General features: G+C 45.4%; 1 protein-coding gene across 1 annotated transcript; it reads left to right on the top strand.

The window, feature by feature from the left end:
• Positions 1–10,294: 10,294 nt before the first annotated feature.
• On the top strand, positions 10,295–12,073 carry LOC122042826 (cytochrome P450 89A2-like). Its single transcript, XM_042603150.1, has one exon. It carries the CDS (start codon positions 10,397–10,399, stop codon positions 11,987–11,989), a length of 1,593 nt encoding a protein of 530 aa, XP_042459084.1. The 5' UTR covers positions 10,295–10,396; the 3' UTR covers positions 11,990–12,073.
• The last annotated feature ends 10,320 nt before the right edge of the window (positions 12,074–22,393 follow it).

Genomic DNA, 22,393 nt, shown 5'->3' with positions numbered 1-22,393 from the left:
GGAAGTGCAGATTCACCCAACCCGATCGGAGGCCACAACCTTTATAGCGTCCGATCTGGAAGAGAAGCAGAAAGAAGAGTTGATCCAAAGCCTCCGAAGAAATCATGATGTCTTTGTATGGTCGACACATGAGCTGCCCGGAATTTCACCAAGTATAGCGCAGCATGAACTACATGTTCGACCGGACGCACGGCCCGTGAAGCAGAGAAAAAGAGATTTCAGCGCTGAGCAGAATGCTATCATCCGAGCGGAGGTGGAGAAACTCTTGGAGGCCGGCCATATCCGCGAGGTACAGTTCCCGAGCTGGTTGGCTAACGTAGTATTGGTCTCCAAGCCGGGCAACAAGTGGAGAGTATGCATAGATTTTCGGGATCTCAACAAAGCTTGCCCGAAAGATTTTTATCGTCTGCCTCGGATAGATCAGCTGGTGGACTCTACGGCCAGATGTGAATTAATCTGTATGCTCGACGCTTACCAGGGCTATCACCAAGTGCCGCTCGCCCGTGAAGATCAAGAAAAAGTCAGCTTTGTGACGGCCGACGGCACTTATTGCTATAATGTAATATCGTTCGGATTGAAGAATGCGGGGGCCACATATCAGCGCTTGATGAATAAAGTGTTCAGAGAGCAGATCGGACGGAATCTGGAAGTTTATGTGGACGACATTCTCATTAAGTCCATCCGAGCGGCCGATCTCTTCAAGGACATGGAGGAAACCTTCCGAACGTTGCGCAAATATGGGGTCAAGTTGAATCCCCAGAAGTGCCTGTTCGGAGCAAAAGGAGGGTGCTTTCTGGGGTACATAGTGACCGAGCGGGGCATCGAAGCAAATCCCAGCAAGGTGAAAGCTCTACAAGATATGCCGCCTCCAAGAAATACAAGAGAAGTGCAGCGTTTGACCGGTCGGATCACCGCTCTATCCAGGTTCATCTCCAAAACCGTCGACCGGAGCCTTCCATTTTTCAAGATCTTACGCAAAGCTACAAAATTTTACTGGGATGAAGAATGCGACCGGGCGTTCGAAGATTTGAAGGCATTTCTGAACTCTCTCCCGATATTAGCCAAGCCGACTGCGGGTGAGCCACTTCACATGTACTTGTCTTCAGCCGAGCATGCAATCGGTTCAGCTTTAGTGAGGTCGAGCGGAGAAGAACCTGTATATTTCCTCAGTCATATTTTAAAAGATGCCGAATCTCGCTATACTGGGCTCGAGAAGCTGGCTTTCGCTCTGGTCCTGGCCGCTCGGCGCCTTCGTCCATACTTCCTGGCGCATACGATCATTGTTAAAACCAATAGCCCGCTCGGACGTGTCCTACTAAATCCAGAGGCATCCGGACGGCTCATCAAATGGACGACGGAATTAAGTGAGTTCGATATCCAATACCAGCCCCGCTCGGCGATCAAAGCGCAATCCTTGGCCGATTTCGTGACTGAGGTGCAAAGGCCGGAGCCGAAAGCTATGTGGAGAATATATGTGGATGGGTCGTCCACTCGGCTCGGAAGCGGGATTGGAATATTGTTGCTCTCCCCTCAAGAAGAAAAGATGTACTTATCCGTCCGGCTGGATTATAAAGCTACCAACAATGAAGCAGAATATGAGACCCTCATAGCTGGCTTGCAGGCTGCCCGGCATATGGGAGCCGGTCGGGTAATGCTTCACTCGGATTCACAGTTGGCCGCTCAGCAGCTCTCTGGTACCTTCGAAATTAATAATGCTCGACTCAAGCTCTACGCTGAAGCCTTCGAAAAGCTCAAAGCCGACTTTAGAGAAGTAATTGTTCAGAAGATACCCAGAGCAGAAAATCAAGCGGCCGATGAGTTAGCCAAGCTCGCTAGCTCAATAACGTCGATCGCCATTCAGCAGCCAATTGAAAAAGTATTGTTGGTGGCGCATGTCGATCGGATGGCAGGCCTCACGATTCCGAGCGACTGGAGAACACCCATCATAGAGTTCCTCCGCTCGGGCGCCACACCATCCAATGAGTATGAAGCTCAGCTGCTAAGGAGAAGAGCCGGTCGGTTCACACTCATCGGCGATCAGCTTTACAAAAAGGCTTTCTCACGCCCGTTGTTGAAATGCGTGAGCTCGGAGGACTCGGCTTACATCCTCCAAGAAGTACATCAAGGATCGTGCGGAGGGCATCCGGGCGGACGATCGTTGGCCAAGAAGATCCTCCTGGCCGGGTACTTTTGGCCGACTTTACAAGCAGACGCCGCTCGGACCGTGTCGACGTGCCTTTCATGCCAGAAGTACCATAACTTCTACCACCGACCGGCCGAGGAAATGAAGGCATCTACAGTCTCGTGTCCGTTCGACCAGTGGGGAATGGATATCGTTGGTCCATTTCCTATGACAACCGGACAGCGGAAATTTCTACTAGTGGCGGTAGATTATTTTTCCAAGTGGGTGGAGGCCGAGCCGCTGGCAAAGATCACCGAGTAGATGGTCAAAAAATTCATCTGGCAACACATCATCTGTCGGTTCGGCATCCCTCGCCGATTGGTTTCCGATAATGGGCGGCAGTTCACAGGGAAGGCGCTAGAGGAGTGGTGCAAAAGCTACGGCATCGAGCAACACTTCACATCCGTGGCTTATCCCCAAAGCAACGGTCAAGCCGAAGTAGCCAATCGGGAAATTCTTCGTATTCTGCGCGCTCGGCTCGACCATTTGGGAGGAAGTTGGTCTGATGAAGTGTCGGGCGTCTTGTGGGCCATCCGGACGACTCCGAAGGAAGGGACGGGCGTCACGCCATTCCATTTGGTGTATGGTGGCGAGGCAATTATTCCGGTCGAAGTCGACGTCGAGTCCGTCCGGATTCAGAGTTATGATGATGGCAACGCCGAACGGAGGAACATGGAGCTGGATTTGGTCGACGAGGAGCGAGCCAAGGCATCCGTTCGGCTAATGGCATACCGGCAACGGATGAAGCAAAATTACAACCGCCGCGTAATCCCCAGATCATTCCAGGTCGGCGATCGTGTCTGGAAGAAAGTCAAGCCGGTCGGCGATGTTGGCAAGTTAGAAGCTCCCTGGGCGGGCCCCTTCAAGGTTATTGAGAAGCTCCGATTGGGAGCATATTATTTGGAGGATGAAGACGGGCGGCAGCTGGATCGACCGTGGAGTGTGAATCATCTCCAACCTTATCGAGCGGGGTGAAAGGTGCACGAATGTAAATTATTTTTGTATATGTTAGTTGCCCGTGTCCTTGTAATGCATGAATCAAAATTAATTCAAAGAATGGCCCATGGGTCCGCCGATCGGCAATATTAAAATTAGCCTTGAGGGCCGTCGAGCTCCGACATTAAATATCGAGAGATGAGCCGGCGTCTATAAACGTCCGAGCGGAAGGCCGTCGAGCTCCGACGTTAAATATCGAGAGACGAGCCGGCGTCTATAAACGTCCGAGCGGAAGGCCGTCGAGCTCCGACGTTAAATATCGAGAGACGAGCCGGCGTCTATAAACGTCCGAGCGGAAGGCCGTCGAGCTCCGACGTTAAATATCGAGAGACGAGCCGGCGTCTATAAACGCCCGAGCGGAAGGCCGTCGAGCTCCGACGTTAAATATCGAGAGACGAGCCGCGCTTATAAACGCTCCGAGCGGAAGGCCGCCGAGCTCCGGCGTTAAATATCGAGACAAGCCGGCGTCTATAAACGCTCCGAACGGAAGGCCGCCGAGCTCGACGTTAAATATCGAGAGACGAGCCGACGCCTATAAACGTCCGAGCGGAAGGCCGTCGAGCTCGACGTTAAATATCGAGACGAGCCGGCGTCTATAAACGTCCGAGCGGAAGACCGTCGAGCTCCGACGTTAAATATCGAGAGACGAGCCGACGTCTATAAACGTCCGAGCGGAAGACCGTCGAGCTCCGACGTTAAATATCGAGAGACGAGCCGGCGTCTATAAACGTCCGAGCGGAAGGCCGTTGAGCTCCGACGTTAAATATCGAGAGACGAGCCGGCGTCTATAAACGTCCGAGCGGAAGACCGTCGAGCTCCGACGTTAAATATCGAGAGACGAGCCGGCGTCTATAAACGTCCGAGCGGAAGGCCGTCGAGCTCCGACGTTAAATATCGAGAGACGAGCCGGCGTCTATAAACGTCCGAGCGGAAGGCGCCGAGCTCGACGTTAAATATGACGAGCCGGCGTCTATAAACGTCCGAGCGGAAGGCCGTCGAGCTCCGACGTTAAATATCGCGAGACGAGCCGGCGTCTATAAACGTCCGAGCGGAAGACCGTCGAGCTCCGACGTTAAATATCGAGAGACGAGCCGGCGTCTATAAACGTCCGAGCGGAAGGCCGTCGAGCTCCGACGTTAAATATCGAGAGACGAGCCGGCGTCTATAAACGTCCGAGCGGATAGCCAGTCACATGATACAATCAACGATAGCCTGGTTATACGGCTGAGCGGCTCTCTCATTAAAAATGTACGAAAAATCTCTTTGGGGGTAAGGCACAAAGAAAAAGTTGGTCAGTGAAAGTTAGGGATCTTAGCATGAAAATGCCGAGCGGTTACGTTCGAAAGCTTAGCGGCTGCGCGGTCGCATGATAGTTGTAATTAAGACGATCGAATTGGGCCGAGTGGAAAGGATATAAAGAACACTTAATCAAACAAGTCATTACAGAAAAAAGTTGGGCCAAACGGCGGGAATACAAAAAAGTTCATGAAAACGCTCCTCACGCATCAAAATCAAAAAGAGCGTCGGGGATGGAGTCCATCACGCTCGCGAGGTCCTCGGGGGGGATGGTCAGCTCGGCAGGCAGGTGGCCTTTGGTCTTCAGATAGCCCACCGCCGCCTTGATCGCCTCCTCGAAAGTGAGGGATATCTTGTCGGTAAACTTCTCTCCGAAGTCTTCCGAGCGGAGGAACGCCTTCCTCCCTTCTTCGGAGCGAGCCGACTCCCCCTCTTGATATTCTTTGAGTGCGGCATGGGCAGCGTCGCTGGCGGCCTGAAGATCCTTCAAATCTCCATCAAATCTTTGGAGATCGGCCGAGCGGCTCTCTTTCTCGGTGGCTAGCAGGGCATCCAAATCTTTGATCCGTTGTTCCAGCCCCCTGATCTCCACCTTCATGCGGTCCATATCCTCGATGGCCTGGAGCTTCCTGGTGGTCGCCGTCTTGATCTCCTTATCTCGTTGCTTGATCATCGCCTCAAGCCGGACGACCTTGCTCGCCAGATCGGAAGCCCTTTTCCGTTCGGCTTCCAGTGATTTCTTGGCCTTCTCCAGAGCGGCCGTCGATTGCTGGTTGTCCTCGGCGGCTTTAAGTTTTCTCAGTTCGTCCTCCAGCTCGGCCAACCGATTGCTAATAGCAATCTGCTCCACCCAGTTCTACGATCAAAGGGCAGGTCGGCTGTTGTAGAGGACAAGCCGAATATGTGCATTACTCCCGGGAGGAGTAGCTTGTCAATATGATAGCGCTGGCCAACTAGCCGTTCGGCTGCATGAAGGTAGGCTGCGTCGCCTCTAAATTTGCCGAGCTCCGGTTGCGCCGGCATCGCCGTCTGCCACTTGGTCCGAAAGGTTGGCCGCTCGGGAAAACGTATATAGAAAAAATGCTCCTTCCAATGTTTGTTGGAGCTCGGCATGTTATCGAAGAGTACGAAACCTATCCTAGATTGAAAAACAAAAGTACCCCACTCGGCTTGCTTGGGATAGTAAAAGTAGTGGAAGATTTTTGGATCTAAGGGGATGCCGTTCAGTTTGAACAAAACTATTACTCCGCTCAGCAGCCTAATGGAGTTGGGAACTACCTGGCCGAGCGGAATGCGGAAGTAATTGCAGACTTGCAGGAAAAATTCATGGGGTGGGAAGCGTAGTCCGGCCAGAAATTGGTCTCGGAAGAAAAGAACTGTGCCGATCGGTGGTGCATGAGGCCGATCGGCCGGTGTGGCTAATACTATTTGGTGGTCGGAAGGAATGTCGTAAGTCCTAGCGAGACACAACTCGTCCTCCTCGTCAAAACGACTTTCCATGGTCGAGTACCATAGACCCGGAGCACCGCCGGTTGACTGCGAAGTACTAGTCATGATCGAAAGACAGGAATGCGGAACAAAAGGGGAAGGTTCAAGCAAGAAATGGAGGAAAATCGCCTGAAGGAAACGATTAATAGCAAGAAGAAAACGTTGGGAACGAGAAAGAGGGTCTTACGAGCAAGAAAGATGATCGACGGGGGCCTGGGGTTGCCGAAGAGTTGAGGGGCAAGGTCGCCGGAGAAAAAAGCGGGCAGAGGAGCGTCGGAGGAGGAGGAACCAATAAGGCGGCGGAGACGGAGACGTGGGCTTTATATCGCCGCCCGGGATCAACCTCCACCGTCCGATCTAGGTCGTTGTTAACGAGGTCATCATCCAGCTGTTCATTTCAAACGGCGGCTGTCCCATCGGAAGTGACGCCACCGCCATACGCTGACAAACGCACGATCGCCACGTGTCAGCAGGATATTAGCCACATTTAATGGGCTCCCCTTACCGTGCTCAGCGCACGTGATGGATAATAGGGGAGAGCATCGGACATGGATGCCAAGAAAACACAAGGCATGGACAAGATACCGCCAGACGGATGAGCATCCTTACGCCTTGCCGATCGGCCCAATGCAGCAATCAATGCTCAGTCAGAGCGGCAGTCCAGTCAGTCGGACTTCACCTCCTTCGACTAGACTCGAGGGGGAGGCAAGTGATCCGGTGGTAAGAGCCCGGGACCCCCTAAAGAGGGGTCAATGCCACGTGGAGGTCAAAAGACCAGGTGGTCCGTCGAAGAAGGGTGAGACGACCGGACGCATGGAAAAAGGGCACGCCGATCGGTCTGCCCGTACACGTCTGATAGTGAAAGACGCCCTGACAGGAGTCGGGGTTCCGACGCTCAATGAAGTAGTAAATTGCCGAGCGGAAGGGCTAAGAGAGGGCAGGACATAATGGGCGCGCCGCCCGGCTGGCGCGGGAAATTAAGGCCATCAGGACGACGCTATTCACGCCGGTCGGCCGGACGGACGTCCCGGCCGGGCGGTGGTTGAAGGATAAGAACATCTTCTGACAGCCGTCAAGTCCTATGGCTAGGCCATACTCTAAGTCTGACAACAAGGTGTTCTGTTGTCCCATCGAAGACATGACTGAACTGTAGCAGTATGGTGTCAGGTAAGCTCTCTGACAGGTACATACCGAGGTATGGGCTGTGGACACTTATACGCCTCGGTGGACGTGCACTAGTTCTCTCACCGCTCTATATAAAGAGCCTCTTCCTTTGCCAGAGGTAGGCATTCTACGCATTTCGGAGCCACCTTTTTTCTGTCCGTTTACCTGACTTGAGCGTCGGAGGGTTGTCGCCGGGAACCCCTTCCCGGCCCGACTTCTGTGCAGGATCGCTGGAGCTTTGGAGGCCTGCGTCAGTGACTAGGAGAACGCCACGTGCCCAGCGTTCTTTGGTTCGACGATTCGGACAGAATCATTATTGAAAATGATTTTTGTCAGTTTTGTTCATCTGTAGCAGTCTATTGTCCTTTTTGCTATGTCACATGCATTATCTATTAGCATGTTTTGTGATCTTCTCCATCGTTCTCAGAGTCTATTTTGCTTTCACAGACTAAAAAGAACATCAAATTCCATCAGCTTAGTGCCGCAGTCGAAGGCTGTATCTGGAAGGTTTGGCCGGTAAATTATATTAGTGATTTTTTTTGTTGGTGAGTCCTTGTCGATCCATCTTTTTGTTTTTTTTCCGTAAGAAGAAAGAAAAATGTTCAACAACTTGTTCAACGGAGTTAGGGAAACTGTCTTTGTCTTTGTCTTGGTCTTTGTCTTTGTCTTTGTTTTGTTTTATTATTCAAGATCATTTTATCAACTGCTGGTGATATTAATCTGCTCCTTTATCAATGGCGACGAAAAAGATTATTCTATCCTTTAATGTACTAATTGTTTGTAAATAAACTACAGGAGAATATTTTTTTCATAAAAAACACGCACATTGAGTTCAATTAAAATAAAAAAACGAACTCGACATGAAAAATAATACTATATATTGATAATTCTATTGCCAAAGCAATTTCGTTGGGGCAGCATTAATTCCGTTGTTTCTGACATTAAGATATATATTTTGCAGAACAGTCAAGAATGATAGGTGCAATCTGCATAACTTGTGAAACTTTTGACACTATTTAATTGTTTAAGTTGCTTCCAATGCAGTAAAAAAAATTACTTTATTCAAATTAAAAGATGATTTAGATTGTTAGAGTAGTTACAACAGAGTTTTTTTTTTTTTTTAATTCAGTCTTGTTTTAAAGAATTTTGCCGTATTGCAGCCGGTGTTTAACTTTCAACAGAGTTTTTTTTAAAAAAATAATTTAGATATTTAATTTTCTAAATTAATTACTTTTAAAAATGATCGATAGTTGTCCTTTCACGGAAAAAAATTCTTACAATACGGTGTAGCTAAGATTTAATCTGGATTCGACTCTTAATGCACAATAATAGTTTCAATTCAAAGGAAATTGGTTTTAGAATAATTTTTTGTGTATGAGAAAATTAATTTCGATAAAAAACGAGTTGTAAAAATTCTCTAATGTTTGTCTCCTTAAATATTCTAATTAGAATAGTGGTATTTTGTTTAAAATAAAATATAATGTTTTATAAAATAAAAAAACTTTTTAATAAAAACAATTATATAGATGCCTTTTAAAAATTTTAAACTATCAAAAAATATTAATGATTAAAGTTAAAATTTCATATATTAATATTAGAGGAATAATATGTTGCTATATGCTCTACACTCTATGAGCATCATATCTAATTTTTTTTTCACATTTTTGGTAATCTAAGGATGTGTTTAGTTGGACTTAATTATTAATAACTGGATGTGTTTAGTTGGAGTTAATTATTAATAACTTTGGTTACTGAATCAAGATTATATTATTGATAGGGATATAAATGAATTAAACTGTTCGTGAGTTATTCGAAGTTCGGTTCGATAAAAAGTTCGTTCGAGTTCGTTCATTTATCTTATCGAGCCGAGCTCGAGTTCGACAGTTTTATCGAGCCGAGCTCGAGTTTAAGGATATTCAGCTCATGAGCTCACGAACATGTTCGTTTTTAGCCTCACGAGTCAAAAAATTAGCCTTAAATCGAGCAAAAAAAATGAGCTCTAAAATGAGCAAAAAAACAAATTTTAAAACGAGCTTTAAAATGAGAAAAAAAAAACGACCTCTAAAATGAGTCCGAAAATCAACCCGAACTCGCTTAACAAATTAGGCTCGTTAACTATGATAATCGAGCTAATAATGAGCCGAGCTTGAACTCTTCGCGGGCTTGATAATTCCAAAATGAATCAAGCTCGAGCCTTGTAATAAAAGTTCGATTCGAGCTCGAGTTGAGCTCGTGCCCAAATATAACTTAAACGAGCTGAGTTCGAACTTAATACTGTTCGATTCGATTCGACTCATTTATCTCCATAATTATTGAACCATATTTGGTCCAAGTACATTATTCATAACTAATTAATCACTCATCCCACTAAATGATCAACAAATGTTATCAAAATTCAGAATAGAATTACCGTTGAAATTAAATTCAGAATAGAATTACCGTTGAAATGGGTGGTTTTTTGATGATTCCAAAATAAAAAAAAAAAATCTCAAAATTATCATGAGCTTAAGGGAAGCAATGTCTAGAATGCAATGCAATGATAATTAAACTTTAGTTTTTAATTTAAACTTTAATTAATGGATTCAATAAATTTCTATCTTCGGATAATTTAAATAGACTTTCTCATCCCTAAATTATATTATCCTATTAAAATAATTGAACTAGGTAACATAATAAGTGTTAAATTGGTCATGTAATCATATGATAATCATATAACTAAATAAAACGCACCCTAAATATTATACTTTAAATTTAAAATATAATCTTTAAATTCAAAATCTTAAATTAAAAAATTAGCATATCAAAGTCCATTAATATTATAAAAATTAATCTCATAATTTATTTCGTTTTATATAATTTGAAGGCGAAGGTAAGGAACATCTGACACGGGCATAGCCATCGCCTGTTAGCATTATATATTATATTCAGAAGATAATGTGATTAAGGTGGATTGACATTTCTTTTGTTGACTGTGTGGCTGAGTCGGCTTTGGAAGGAATCTTCTACTGCGTCGGCAGCTGCGTCACCTGGTCATTCCTTCTAGAAATCGATCGGCTCACATTTAATAATGATAATTTTAATTAATCTTACAGCACGGACTATTTTTAGGGTAATAATAATAATAATAATAATAATAATAATAATAATAAATAAGGACTGAAAAAGAAGACTCTGCTCGATTTTGCGGAGTAGAGCGTAGATCCGTTCCCACAACGAAATCTAACTATTTATTTTCCGTCGTCTGAGAGTGCGAAGGAAGGGGCTATCATTATGAAGATGGCATCCATCGAGACAGGCGACACGCTCTTTCTCCTCTTAACTCTCTCCCTCTGCCTCATCGCCTGGTTCCTCCTCTCCAGCTTCACTAAGAAGACGAAGCAGCAGCGCCTCCGCCTCCCTCCGGGCCCGCCCCACGTCCCACTCCTCACTCCGCTCCGCTTCCTCCGCCGCAGCTCCTTTGACCTCGAGCCCCTCCTCCGCCGCTTCCGAGCCAAATACGGCCCCATCTTCGCTCTCCGCCTCACGAAGAACCCCTCCATCTTCATCGCCGACCCTGCTCTCACCCACGACGCTCTCGTCCGCAACGGCGCCGCCTTCTCTGACCGTCCATTCGGAAACCAGGCAAACCGCCTACTCAACGCCAATCAGACCGCCATCACCTCCGCCGCCTACGGTCCCCTCTGGCGAACCCTCCGCCGCAACCTTACCGCCGTCGTTCTCCACCCCTCCCGCATCCGTCGCTACGCTGACGCCCGCCGCTGGGTCTTGGGCATCCTATTCAGCCGCCTCCGCGCCCAGGCGGCGGCCGAGGAGGGTGTCGTGGTGGTGATGCAGAACTTCCAGTTCGCCATGTTCTCCCTCCTCGCCCTCGTCTGCTTCGGCGAGAAGCTCGACGAGAAGACCATCGAGGCCATCGAAGAAGTTCAGAAGACCGCCAACGCCTCCTTCGCAAAGCGCGCCGTCTTTTCCTTCTTCCCCACCGTCACCAAGATCGTCTTCCGCCGCCTCTGGAATAGCCTCCTCGAGCTCCGCCGCCGGCAGGAGGCGCTCTTCCTGCCCCTTATCCGCGCCCGGCGGGAAATCCGCAGGGTCCGGAAATCACAAGGGGTGGAAATAGAAGAAGGCGGAGTCTACTCCTACGTTGACTCGCTTCTCGACCTCCGAGCGCCATTCTCCGGAGGCGAGCGGGAGCTCACTGAGGGCGAGATGCTGACGCTCTGTTCCGAAGTTCTCTCAGGAGGCACAGATACCACAGCGACGGCTCTGCAGTGGATCATGGCGCACCTGGTGAAGGAGCCCCACATCCAAGAGAAACTCTATGAGGAGATCCGGCGAGTGGAAGCGGAGGAAGGGGAGACAATCACGGAGGAGATGCTGCAGCAGAACAAGTTGCCGTACTTGAAGGCGGTGATAATGGAGGGGCTCCGACGCCATCCGCCAGGCCACTTCGTGCTGCCGCACACGGTGAAGGAGGACATGGAATTTCACGGGCATCTGATCCCCACCGGAGCGGTGGTGAACTTCACGGTGGCGGAGATGCAGTGGGACGAGAAGGTATGGCCGACGCCGATGGAATTCCGGCCGGAGAGGTTTCTCCCCGGAGGGGAGGGGGAGGACGTGGACATCACAGGGAGCAGGGAGATTAAGATGATGCCGTTCGGGGTGGGGAGGAGGATCTGCCCGGGGCTGGTGCTGGCGCTGCTCCACCTCGAGTTCTTCGTCGCCAATTTGGTGAAGGAGTTCCAGTGGAAGCCTGCAGCGGAAGGGGAGGAAGTCGACCTGACGGAGACGCTAGAGTTGACCGTCATCATGAAGCATCCCCTGCGAGCTCGAATCACGACGAGACCATCGATCGCGAATTAAATGTTATATCGTGCAGTTAAAGTTAACTTGTTTCTGTCTTTGCATGTTGTCTTCTGTATTAATAATCGTGATTTACTTTTTCCACGTGATTTTTGAAGTCAATCCTAATTTATCTGTTTTTATATTAGTCTAGTACAGGACGAGCCTTCTCTATTAACCTAAAGACGAATTCGGAATTGACGGGGGCACAGGATAAATAAATCATTTTTATCACGTGTTATCCTTGTACTGATTAATTGATCGACTTGTTTCTCTTGTTTAGAATATATAAAAATTAAGGGATTTAATGATGAACGTTAAAATAGAACATGCTTTTAATTGTTTCGTGCATTTACAAATTTGAGTCTATGTTTTAATTTCTAGACTTGTTTCTCTTGTTTAGAATAAATAAAAATTAAGGGATTTAATGATGAACGTTAAAATAGAGCATGCTTTGAATTGTTCCGTGCATTTACTTTTGTAAATTTGAGTCTATGTTTTAATTTCTAACCATTCCTAGATATTCTAAATTCAATTACTCTCAACTCATCATCTTTAATTTATTAAAATATCTTTATTATTCATCTTTCTTCAATAATTTATTAAAATATCCTTATTATTTTAATAGAGTTCGATTATATCTTATCTTGTTCGAAAGTCGAAAGTCGAAGAGACAGAAAGATAGGGATGTGACATTCATGCTGACCTCTGATAGATTCCTTGTGGACTTGTATCACAGATTACGTCAGTGCCAAGCCAAGAAAGGGAGCCCCCGATGTTGGCCCTCAGTTCAAATTAATCACCGACGATGAAGTTGAGCAATAAGAAGACTACTGTAGCACAAACAGTGAATATCGCATGTATCGTGTACCTCCGTCGATGTTTGGATCCCCCTTTATATAGAGTTCCGGTAGCGTGCGTGTGTTGGGACCGAAAAGTAGCTAGAGGGGGGGGGGGGGGGAATAGCTCGACGCGTGCTCTTGTGCTTCGTTGCTTGTTTCTTCACAGATGTGGAGCAGAAATATAAGAAACAACTACAACAATTCTAACAAATGAATTTTACTTGGTATTCACTTCACAAGATGTGACTAGTCCAAGGATCCACGCACACACACACCCTCCACTATGAATAACACTCCTTTATGGTAACTACCAAAGGCGGAGAAGCCCTACAACACTTTCAATACAAGAAGAAGAAAGGGAAATACAGGATAAGCAAAAGCTTACAAGATGTACAGTAAAAACCCTAACCCTAACTTCTTCTTCTTGCTTTTGATCCGCCTCTTGACTTGGAAGAGCCTCCTAGTATCTTCAAGAACTGGCGATATGGAGCTTGGAGAGAGCTGTGGAGTTGCTGGAGAAGATCGGAGTTGAATCGTAAAGTCTCTGCCGAAGGAATCGAACGCCTGCGACTTTTATCGACGCTAACGGTCGGATCCCGATCGATTGGATTGCTCCCAATCGATCCCAATCCAATCGATCAGGGAGGCTTTGGATCGATCGGCTGATCGATCCAGAGCGCCTCTGTGATCTCGGTAAATTGCCTGGATCGATCGGCTGATCGATCCAGGGCTTGTCGTGCGAAATCGCAGCTCCCAATCGATCACCCGATCGATTGGGGTATCTGGATCGATCGACCGATCGATCCAGCGCTGTTCTGTGCGATCGCGCACTTGTCCCAATCGATCCACTGATCGATTGGGAGGAGGTTGTCGCTAAGACTCGCCCAATCGATCGGCCGATTGATTGGGCATGAGCCAATCGATCGGCTGATCGATCCAGCTAATGATTTCTCCCTAAAATTAAGTCTAAAGCCTCCTAAACCAACATCTGGTCAACCATGACCTGTTGGTTCATTGTGCCTAGCATCCGGTCACCCTTAACCTGCTAGAACTCGCTCACCAAGTGTCCGGTCAATCCCTTTGACCTACTTGGACTTTTCTCTTCTTGCCAAGTATCCGGTCAATCCCTTTGACCTACTTGGACTTTCACCAGATGTCTAGTCAACCTTGACCCATCTGGATTTTCCCCGTGTCTGGCTTCACTTACCAGGACTTCTCATCTACCTGGCTTCACTCACTAGGACTTCCAACTGCCTAGCTTCACTCACTAGGACTTTCCATCTGTTTGGCTTCACTCACCAGGGCTTTCACTTGGCTTCACTCATCAAGATTTTCATAGTGTCTAACTTCACTCACTAGGTCTTTCACTTGGCTTCACTCACTAGGATTTTCTTCTGCCTAGCTTCACTCACTAGGTCTTTCACCTGGCTTCACTCACCAGGATTTTCCTTCTGCCTAACATCCCAGTTAGGACTTCCCAGTCAAGTATCTGGTCAACCTTGACCTACTTGACTCTTCTTCAACCAACCTGATCAGACCCTGATCAGGGGGGAATTGTACCAAACAATCTCCCCACATGAACAACTGCACCTGCATTGTTCATGTGTCGTCTGCATGTATTGGCAAACATCGAAACCATGACCAGGACTCAAGCTTGGTTAACCAGGTCAACCTTGACCTAAGAGATATTGCTCCAACAACGTGCACACTTTCTAAGGCGGGTACGATTCTCAAAGTTTTTCCTAAAAAGACTTGTCAATAAAGTGTCCCTGACACAGTACCTTAACGGGCCTAACATATCTCTAAAGTGACAGTGAAAACTTCCGTCGTACGATCTTCTAGTTGCCCTATACCTGGTGTTGGCGACACCAACTCCCAAAAGGATGTCGATGGATATCAACGTACTGTACTGCTTGGCCGAGCGGGATGGCCGCTCGGCCTGGATCTCGCCGCTCTGGTGCACAGTCCAGTAAATCAGAACTTTACTACTCCCGTGCGCGTCTACTCGGCCGAAGTTCCATTTTGCCACTATCGAGACCCGTTGCCAGGACGAGTGGAGTAGCTGCTCGACCGAAGCCTGTTTCCAAGCCGAGCGGGGTGGCCGCTCGGCCAAAATTGAACTTTGCTCATCAAACTCTGCTGTCTGGGTGAGCAGGGTAGCCGCTCGACTTGGCTTCTGCGCATTGTCTCCCTGGAGCGTCGGTTGTTTGATTGCTCCCTGTGTCGAAGGATATGGCGAGTCAGATCCTTTTCCCTAGTCGGGGCATACTTCGCTCGACCGGTCGATGTCATCTATACATTGACCGCCTTGACTTTGACATCTACCGTGGTAGTGGGGCGGGACCCATTCATCATCACCGCATCACAAGTCTTCCCCTCAAGTCTAGTCGAAGAAGGCTATAAGTCCGACTAACTGGACAATTGTCTGAGCAGATTCTCTCCCGATCGGCCTTCGACACTATGTGGTTTCTTATCGGGATGTGACCGTTCCTTGCCGATCGGCCTGTTGAAGCTTGTCATTCGACCGTAGGTATGCTCTCTCAATCCGATCGGCACCACTAAGGTTTATACTTGTAATCTTTGCTTGGACTATCTTGGGCGAGTGCAAGCAGGGCTTATGTCACCCAGATTTCTAGGAAATCATGCAAATTTCCACGCATTAAGGTCGAGCACGCTCCCACACCTTCATTAAATGTCGACCCGTGACGATGCACCACGTGTCACGCTCGCTGCCGTCTCACGTCTGACGTGATAGGGTATTGATTTGACATTTGACGATTTGAATTCAATGGTGAGATCTTGGCCTGGGGTTCTACGACATAGATCGGACGACTCTTGTCGACCGACCCCGACGCTTATAAGCCTATCATGTCGCGTTCCTCCTCTATGCTTTGCCATCTTCCAGCGCTTCCTGCGACAATCCTCTGCTCCATTGCGCCGTTCGACCTCCGGCGACCTTCCGCCCTTGTTCCCCTGCTATTTTTCTTCCTTCGTTGTGTCATCGACGACCCATTTTCAGTAAGCTCCCTCTGTCGACCCTTTGCTTTCGCGTCTTCCAGCTTCTGTGTTTCCTCGTCTTTATCTTTTTCGACGTTTGTGTGTTCCGACGACCATTCCACTACTCCATTCCTTCTCCTTTTTTTTTTCTTGTTTTGAAATGGCAAGTTAATCGCAGCCTCCCGCCGGCATCCCGGGACCCTGGTATACTTTTATTGAGTCTCGGTTCAACGGTGGTGACACTGAGAGTCTAAAAGTCGCTTTTGAGCTTCCTCCCGAATATGAAGCTCTTCTTCCTTCACCTTCCGATCAGCCGAATTCTCCACCGCTCGACTATATCACCTTCTTTCGAGATCATTTTATAGTCAGTCTATGATTTCCCATCCACCCATTCTTTTCTTCCGTATGTAAATATTTATGAATCTCCCTCCATTAGCTAGTGTCAAACTCCTTTCGGCTGCTATGCGGAGTGGTGGTTCTCTTCGTCTGCACGACATTCCACTCACCCCGGCTCTTCCATTACTTTTATTACCCCAAGTCGTCTGAGCCGGGGACTTTTCTTTTCCAAGCCCGAGTGGACTTGGTTTTATTTGATAAAATGCCGACTTCCAACAAACACTTGAAGGAGTACTTCTTCTTCGTGCGCTTTCCCGAGCTGCCGAACTTTCCAACAAAGTGGCAACTCGAAGTGGCGGCTCAGCCTCCGCTGAAGAAGTACAAGAGCCGGTCAGACTACCTCAACGCAGCCGCAATGTTGTTGGTTGCTACTCGGAAAACCTAGAGGTTCCACTGTACAAAAATTTTGCACAAAGGTCTGAACCTTTTCCTAGCTACCATGTGTTCTTTTAAATTAAATTTTGGATCGCCTGCGGAACTTAACACGTTTGATCCAAAACTTAATCTATTTGTTCTTTTAGGTTTTGACTTGGATCTCCTGCGGAACTTAACACGTTCGACCCAAGTCTCCTTAAGTTATTAATTCCATTAAATATTAATTTCCATAAAAGGTTCCCAGTACTGACGTGACGAGGCACATGGCCTTCTTGGATATGGGAGCAACCACCACCGACTAGACAAAACCTTTAATAGAAAGCTAATATTTAATTTCCTAAAATAACTTTAGGTTAACCAAAGATAACAATCAAATCACAAGGAAAAGAAAGAAAACAAAAGAACACAACTTCGAAAAACATATTCGAAATACTAGAACGTAAGCCTCTTGTATTTGGTATTATTTCCATAAATAACTAGCATGATGCGGAAAGAAAAATTACTAGTTATACCTTGTAGAAAAACCTCTTGATCTTCTACCGTATTCCTCTTCTAACCTCGGACGTTGTGTGGGCAACGATCTTCCGAGATGAGAAACCACCAAGCACCTTCTTCTCCTCCTAGCTAGGTTCGGCCAAAACAAGAAAGCTCCACCAAGGAAGAAGAAAACCACCAACCAAGCTCTAAGAGATGCAAGCTTCCTCTCCTTCTTCTTCTTCTTCTCCAAGTAGTATCCGGCCTCCACAAGACCTCCAAGCAATAGAGAGTTTCGGCCACCACAAAGAGGAAGAAGAGAAGAGATGATGGCCGGCCACAACACCAAGGAAAAGAGGGAGAGAAAACAATAGAGGTTGTTCACTTGAAGCCTTCTCTACCCCCTCTTTTATAATCCTTGGTCTTGGCAAATAAGGAAATTTAATTAAAAACTTCCTTAATTCTTTTGCCATGAAAAGGAAAAATTTATTTAATTAAAACAATTTTCCTTTTCTCAATTTATATGGCCGGCCACACCAAAGCTACAAACAAGGAGAGTTTTAATTAAAACTTCCTAATTTGTCTCCAGAAATTTATAAAATTTCTTCAATAATTTAATCCCTTCATGATTGGTTTATAAAAAGGAAATTTAATAAATTAAAATCTTTCTTTTAAACATGTGGATAAAAAGAAAGTTATCTCTAAAATTAAAATCTCTTTTAATCTACAACTAAGGAAAGATATCAAATCTTTTCTCAATCTTTTGTAGAAACTAATAAAAGAGAATTATTAATTTTAAACTTTCTTTAAATCATGAACATGGTTAAAAGGAAAGTTTTCTTAAAATTTAAAATCCTCCTTTAATCAACAAATAAGGAAAGATTTCAAATTTTAAACTCTCTTTTAAACATGTAGATGATTTACAAATAAGGAAAGTTTTTACCAAAAATTAAAACCATCCTTTTAATCTACAAATAAGGAAAGAGATTAATCTCTTCTCTTAATCTTTTGTAGAAAGTTATAAAAGGAAATTTTTAATTTTTAAACTCTCTTTTAAAATCATGATATCCACATAAGAAATAATTTTAATAAAAATCCTTTTAATATTCTAGTGGCCGGCCACCTAAGCTTGGGACCCAAGCTTTGGCCGGCCACCTACTTGACTCATCCACTTGGTCTTGGCCGGCCCTAGCTTGGGTTCCAAGCTAGCTTGGCCGGCCCCATTGGATGGGTAAGAAGGTGGGTATGCGGTGGGTATAAATCTCTATATACTAGAGGCTACGATAGGGACCGAGAGGAGGAATTGGTTTTGGTCTCCCGATGAAATTAAGCATCCCGTGTTCGCCCCGAACACACAACTTAATTTCATCAAAAATAATTCATTTCACTAAAGAACTATTATTGAACTACCGCACAAATCCCAAATTACATTTTGGGCTCCTTCTTATTATGTGTGTGTTAGTCTCCCTGTGTTTAAGATAACAAATGTCCACTAATTAAGTAAGTTACTGACAACTCACTTAATTAATATCTAGATCCAAGAGTAGTACCACTCAACTTCATCGTCATGTTGGACTATGTCCACCTGCAGGATTTAACATGACCATCCTTATAAGCTCCTCTTGGGGACATTTTCAACCTAGATCACTAGGACACAGTTTCCTTCTATAATCAACAACACACACTATAAGTGATATCATTTCCCAACTTATCGGGCTTATTGATTCATCGAACTAAATCTCACCCATTGATAAATTAAAGAAATAAATATCAAATATATGTGCTTGTTATTATATTAGGATTAAGAGCACACACTTCCATAATAACTGAGGTCTTTGTTTCTTTATAAAGTCAGTATAAAAGAAACGACCTCTAATGGTCCTACTCAATACACTCTAAGTGTACTAGTGTAATTATATAGTTAAGATAAACTAATACATAATTACACTACGACCTTCCAATGGTTTGTTCCTTTCCATTTTAGTCGTGAGCTACTGTTTATAATTTATAAGGAAACCGATAACATGATCTTCTGTGTGTGACACCACACACCATGTTATCTACAATATAAATTAATTGAACAACTACATTTATCATAAATGTAGACATTTGACTAATGTGATTCTTATTTCTAGATAAATGTTTATACCAAAAGCTAGGCTTTTAGTATACACTCTAACAAATGTTAGTTGGTCAGAAATATGACATCCACAAGCTTCTATTGGAGGGTATCCTGTATATCTTCGACCTGAGTCCGATCCGCACCCGGCTGCCGACCAGCTTAGGTATGAAATTGCTTCACTCCTTTATTTGATTCTAACTGATTTTTCTTCCTTTTGTGCAATCGAAGTCATGTTGCACGCACATCTGGTTGGCAAGGTGAAACTCACAGACATCACGATCAATGCGATCGCTGTTGAAGAACTAGGGAGCCCAGACCTGCAGTCGATCGGCTCGCAAGAGGAGCCGCAGGATGAGAGCGAAGTAGCTCCCCCTTTGACGAGTGGTGGAGCGACCGAGGACACCCAACCTTCTGAACAGTAGCTGATTATTGAAGTTGAGGGGGCTTTGGGCTTAGCTTCCTCGGATGAGCCATTGGCCAGGCGTAAGAGGCGCCGAGCAGAGCCTTCATTTCGTTTTGCCACTTCCGGGGTGCGGTCCACTGAACGGGTGGAGACGTCGACCCCTGCTCCCCCCAAGAGTCAACTCTCCCTGAGTCGTCGGATCGGACGCCCTCCCTATCTAGTCTGCCTCAGCCATCAGGGGACGGTCTGCACACCGCCGATGGCCTTCCTGCCACCTAAATCGAAGACCAAGAAGTCAGGCATCCGACCAACTTCTTCATCACGACCGTCTGGGCGTGTCACTTCTGCACAGTCAACCCCGAAAGGCCAGTGCAACATTACGGCGATCCTGCATCTGCCGACCGAGGAATGGCATGAATCCAGCACTGAGTCCCGAGCTCCAGAGCACAAGACCATCATCTAAGGGTCGATCGCCAAAATATAGAAAGATGCTCGGGCCCGTGCGGTGGTGATGCCTTCGGGGGCACTCACAGACAACCACACCCAGATGGCTACTAGGGTAAGTTATACATTTACATAGTTTACTTCTGATCGGCACTTACATTTGCTTTGTTTACAGTACTAGGTGGAGAGTTTGGTCATGTGCCAAAGGCTCGTCTTTTGGAGGAGGAGGTGAAGCAAATGAAGGCGTTGAGCGGTCAGTCCTCCGCCGCTCAAGAACAAACGAACGTTGAGGTGGCCAAATCTCATAATCCATATGAGCAACAATAGATAAAAGAATCCGGATAGACTTTAAGCATGACTACCGGTGAAAAGGTCTCCTTATAATCGATACCCTTTTTCAACAAACCTTACTTTGAAAGTTTCCACCTTCCCGTCTGTCCTTCTTTTTCTATTGTGGACCTAATGGCTTTTACACTATTTGGTGATTCTATAAGCTCCCAGACTTTATTAGAATATATATATTCTAATATTCAGTATTTATTGCTCTTTACCAAGATACTGCATCTTTATCTTGGAGCGCTTCATCATATGTCCGGGGATCAGGTTCATGTTCACCAGGGATCAAGTCCAAAGACTCTCCCAAAACATGAATCTTTCAGGTTGCCTAACAACCCTCCCACTACGACGAGACACTTTCTGTAATTGTGTATCATTTGTGATACGTGTTTGCAGTTTCTTGTGATATTTCATCTTGTACAGTTGGTACTAGATTAGACGTGTCCTTTATTATTTCCTTAAGAACAAATTTACTTATGGGCTTGTGGTTCATTACATAGTCCTTTTCTAAAAATCGGGCATTGATGCTTACAATGACCTTCTGAATTTTAGGACTATAAACCTCCTTTCATTTCTCTAGGATAACCCACAAACAAGTGAACTCTTGTCCAACTTATCAGTGTCTCCCTTCAGCACATGTGCTGAACTACCCCAAATCCGAATATGCTTCAGACTAGGCTTACGCTCATTCTACAATTCTATGGGAGTAGCGGGTTTTGACTTTAGAAGGTACTATGTTCACTTCTGTTTCCAGAGTATATCCTCAAAACGATTTTGGTAATTTTCTGAATAACCATCATCGATCTAATCATTTCTATAAGAGTCCTATACCTTCTTTCTACTACACCATTCTGTTGGAGTGTACCAAGTGCAGTTAGTTGGGATTGAATCCCGACTTCTGATAAGTGGCTCCTAAATTCTCCCAAGAGGTACTCGCCACTACAATCTCACCGTAGTGTTTTGATACTTTTACCTTAACGTTACTCCACATCAGCTTTGTACTCTTTGAACTTATCAAAGTACTTAGACCTGTGGCACATCAAGTAAATGTACCTGTATCTCGAATAGTAGTCCATAAAATAGACGAAATATTCGAAACCTCCTCTTGCCTGAATAGTCATAGGTCTACACAAATCAGAATGAACCAGTTCCAACACATCTTTGGCTCTTTACCCCCTTAGTTTTAAAATCTCCTTGGTTATTTTTCCTTCCAAGTAAGACTCGCAGGTTAGAAAGATTTCAACTACCAATGAACCCAAAAGTTCATCGGTTATTATCCTTTGAATCCTACTCAAGTTAATATAACCTAGCCTTAGATGCCAAAGATATGATTGGTTCATTTCCGAATGTTGCTTTCTCTTATTAGAGTTAGAAGATATGTTATTAATTTCAATTTGTTGCATCGTGAGAGTTAATGGATTTATAAATTGTCAACCAACGTACCAGAACATATATCTTCCCTCTTTTCCTTGATAACATCTTTGTTATCAAAAGAGACAGAATATCAAGTTCTTTGAATAGTTTAGAAACTGAATTTAAGTTCTTTCTAAACTTGGTATGTAAAGACAATTTCTCAAAATCTATGTTTTATTCCTATAAGAGGATAAACATCTTCCACTGCAATAGTTGCTACTTTTGCAGCAGTGCCCATGTAGACAGTATTTTCCCTTTCACATAGTTGTCAGGTTTCATGGAACCCCTGCAATGAATTACAGACATGATCAGTGGCTCCTATATCTACATACCAGGTATCGGTAGATAACACCACTAAACATGTTTCAACAACTAATTAATTAAATACACTTTTATTGTTCTCATTTCTGAGAGGAAAGCCCACCTTAGAGTCCAAGTTTTATTTCCAATCATAATTGAGACTACTAAGTCTATTCTATAGTATAACAGCTAGGGATTGACAAACATTTGAAATCCTAAGAATCACAAAAATATTTGGTTAAGACCAACACCTTAAAATCCTCGTGAATTTTGTATGCCACGTTAGTGTGGACGTATACAAATTCAAACTTTAATAGGAAATT

This window comes from Zingiber officinale, chromosome 2A (assembly GCF_018446385.1).
Source record: "Zingiber officinale cultivar Zhangliang chromosome 2A, Zo_v1.1, whole genome shotgun sequence".
Classification (NCBI taxonomy): Eukaryota; Viridiplantae; Streptophyta; class Magnoliopsida; order Zingiberales; family Zingiberaceae; genus Zingiber; species Zingiber officinale.
This window is presented reverse-complemented; position numbering and strand designations above follow the sequence as displayed.

Excerpts from the sequence above, each read along its gene's own strand:
- LOC122042826 (XM_042603150.1), top strand. The coding sequence starts at position 10,397 with ATGAAGATGGCATCCATCGAGACAGGCGACACGCTCTTTCTCCTCTTA.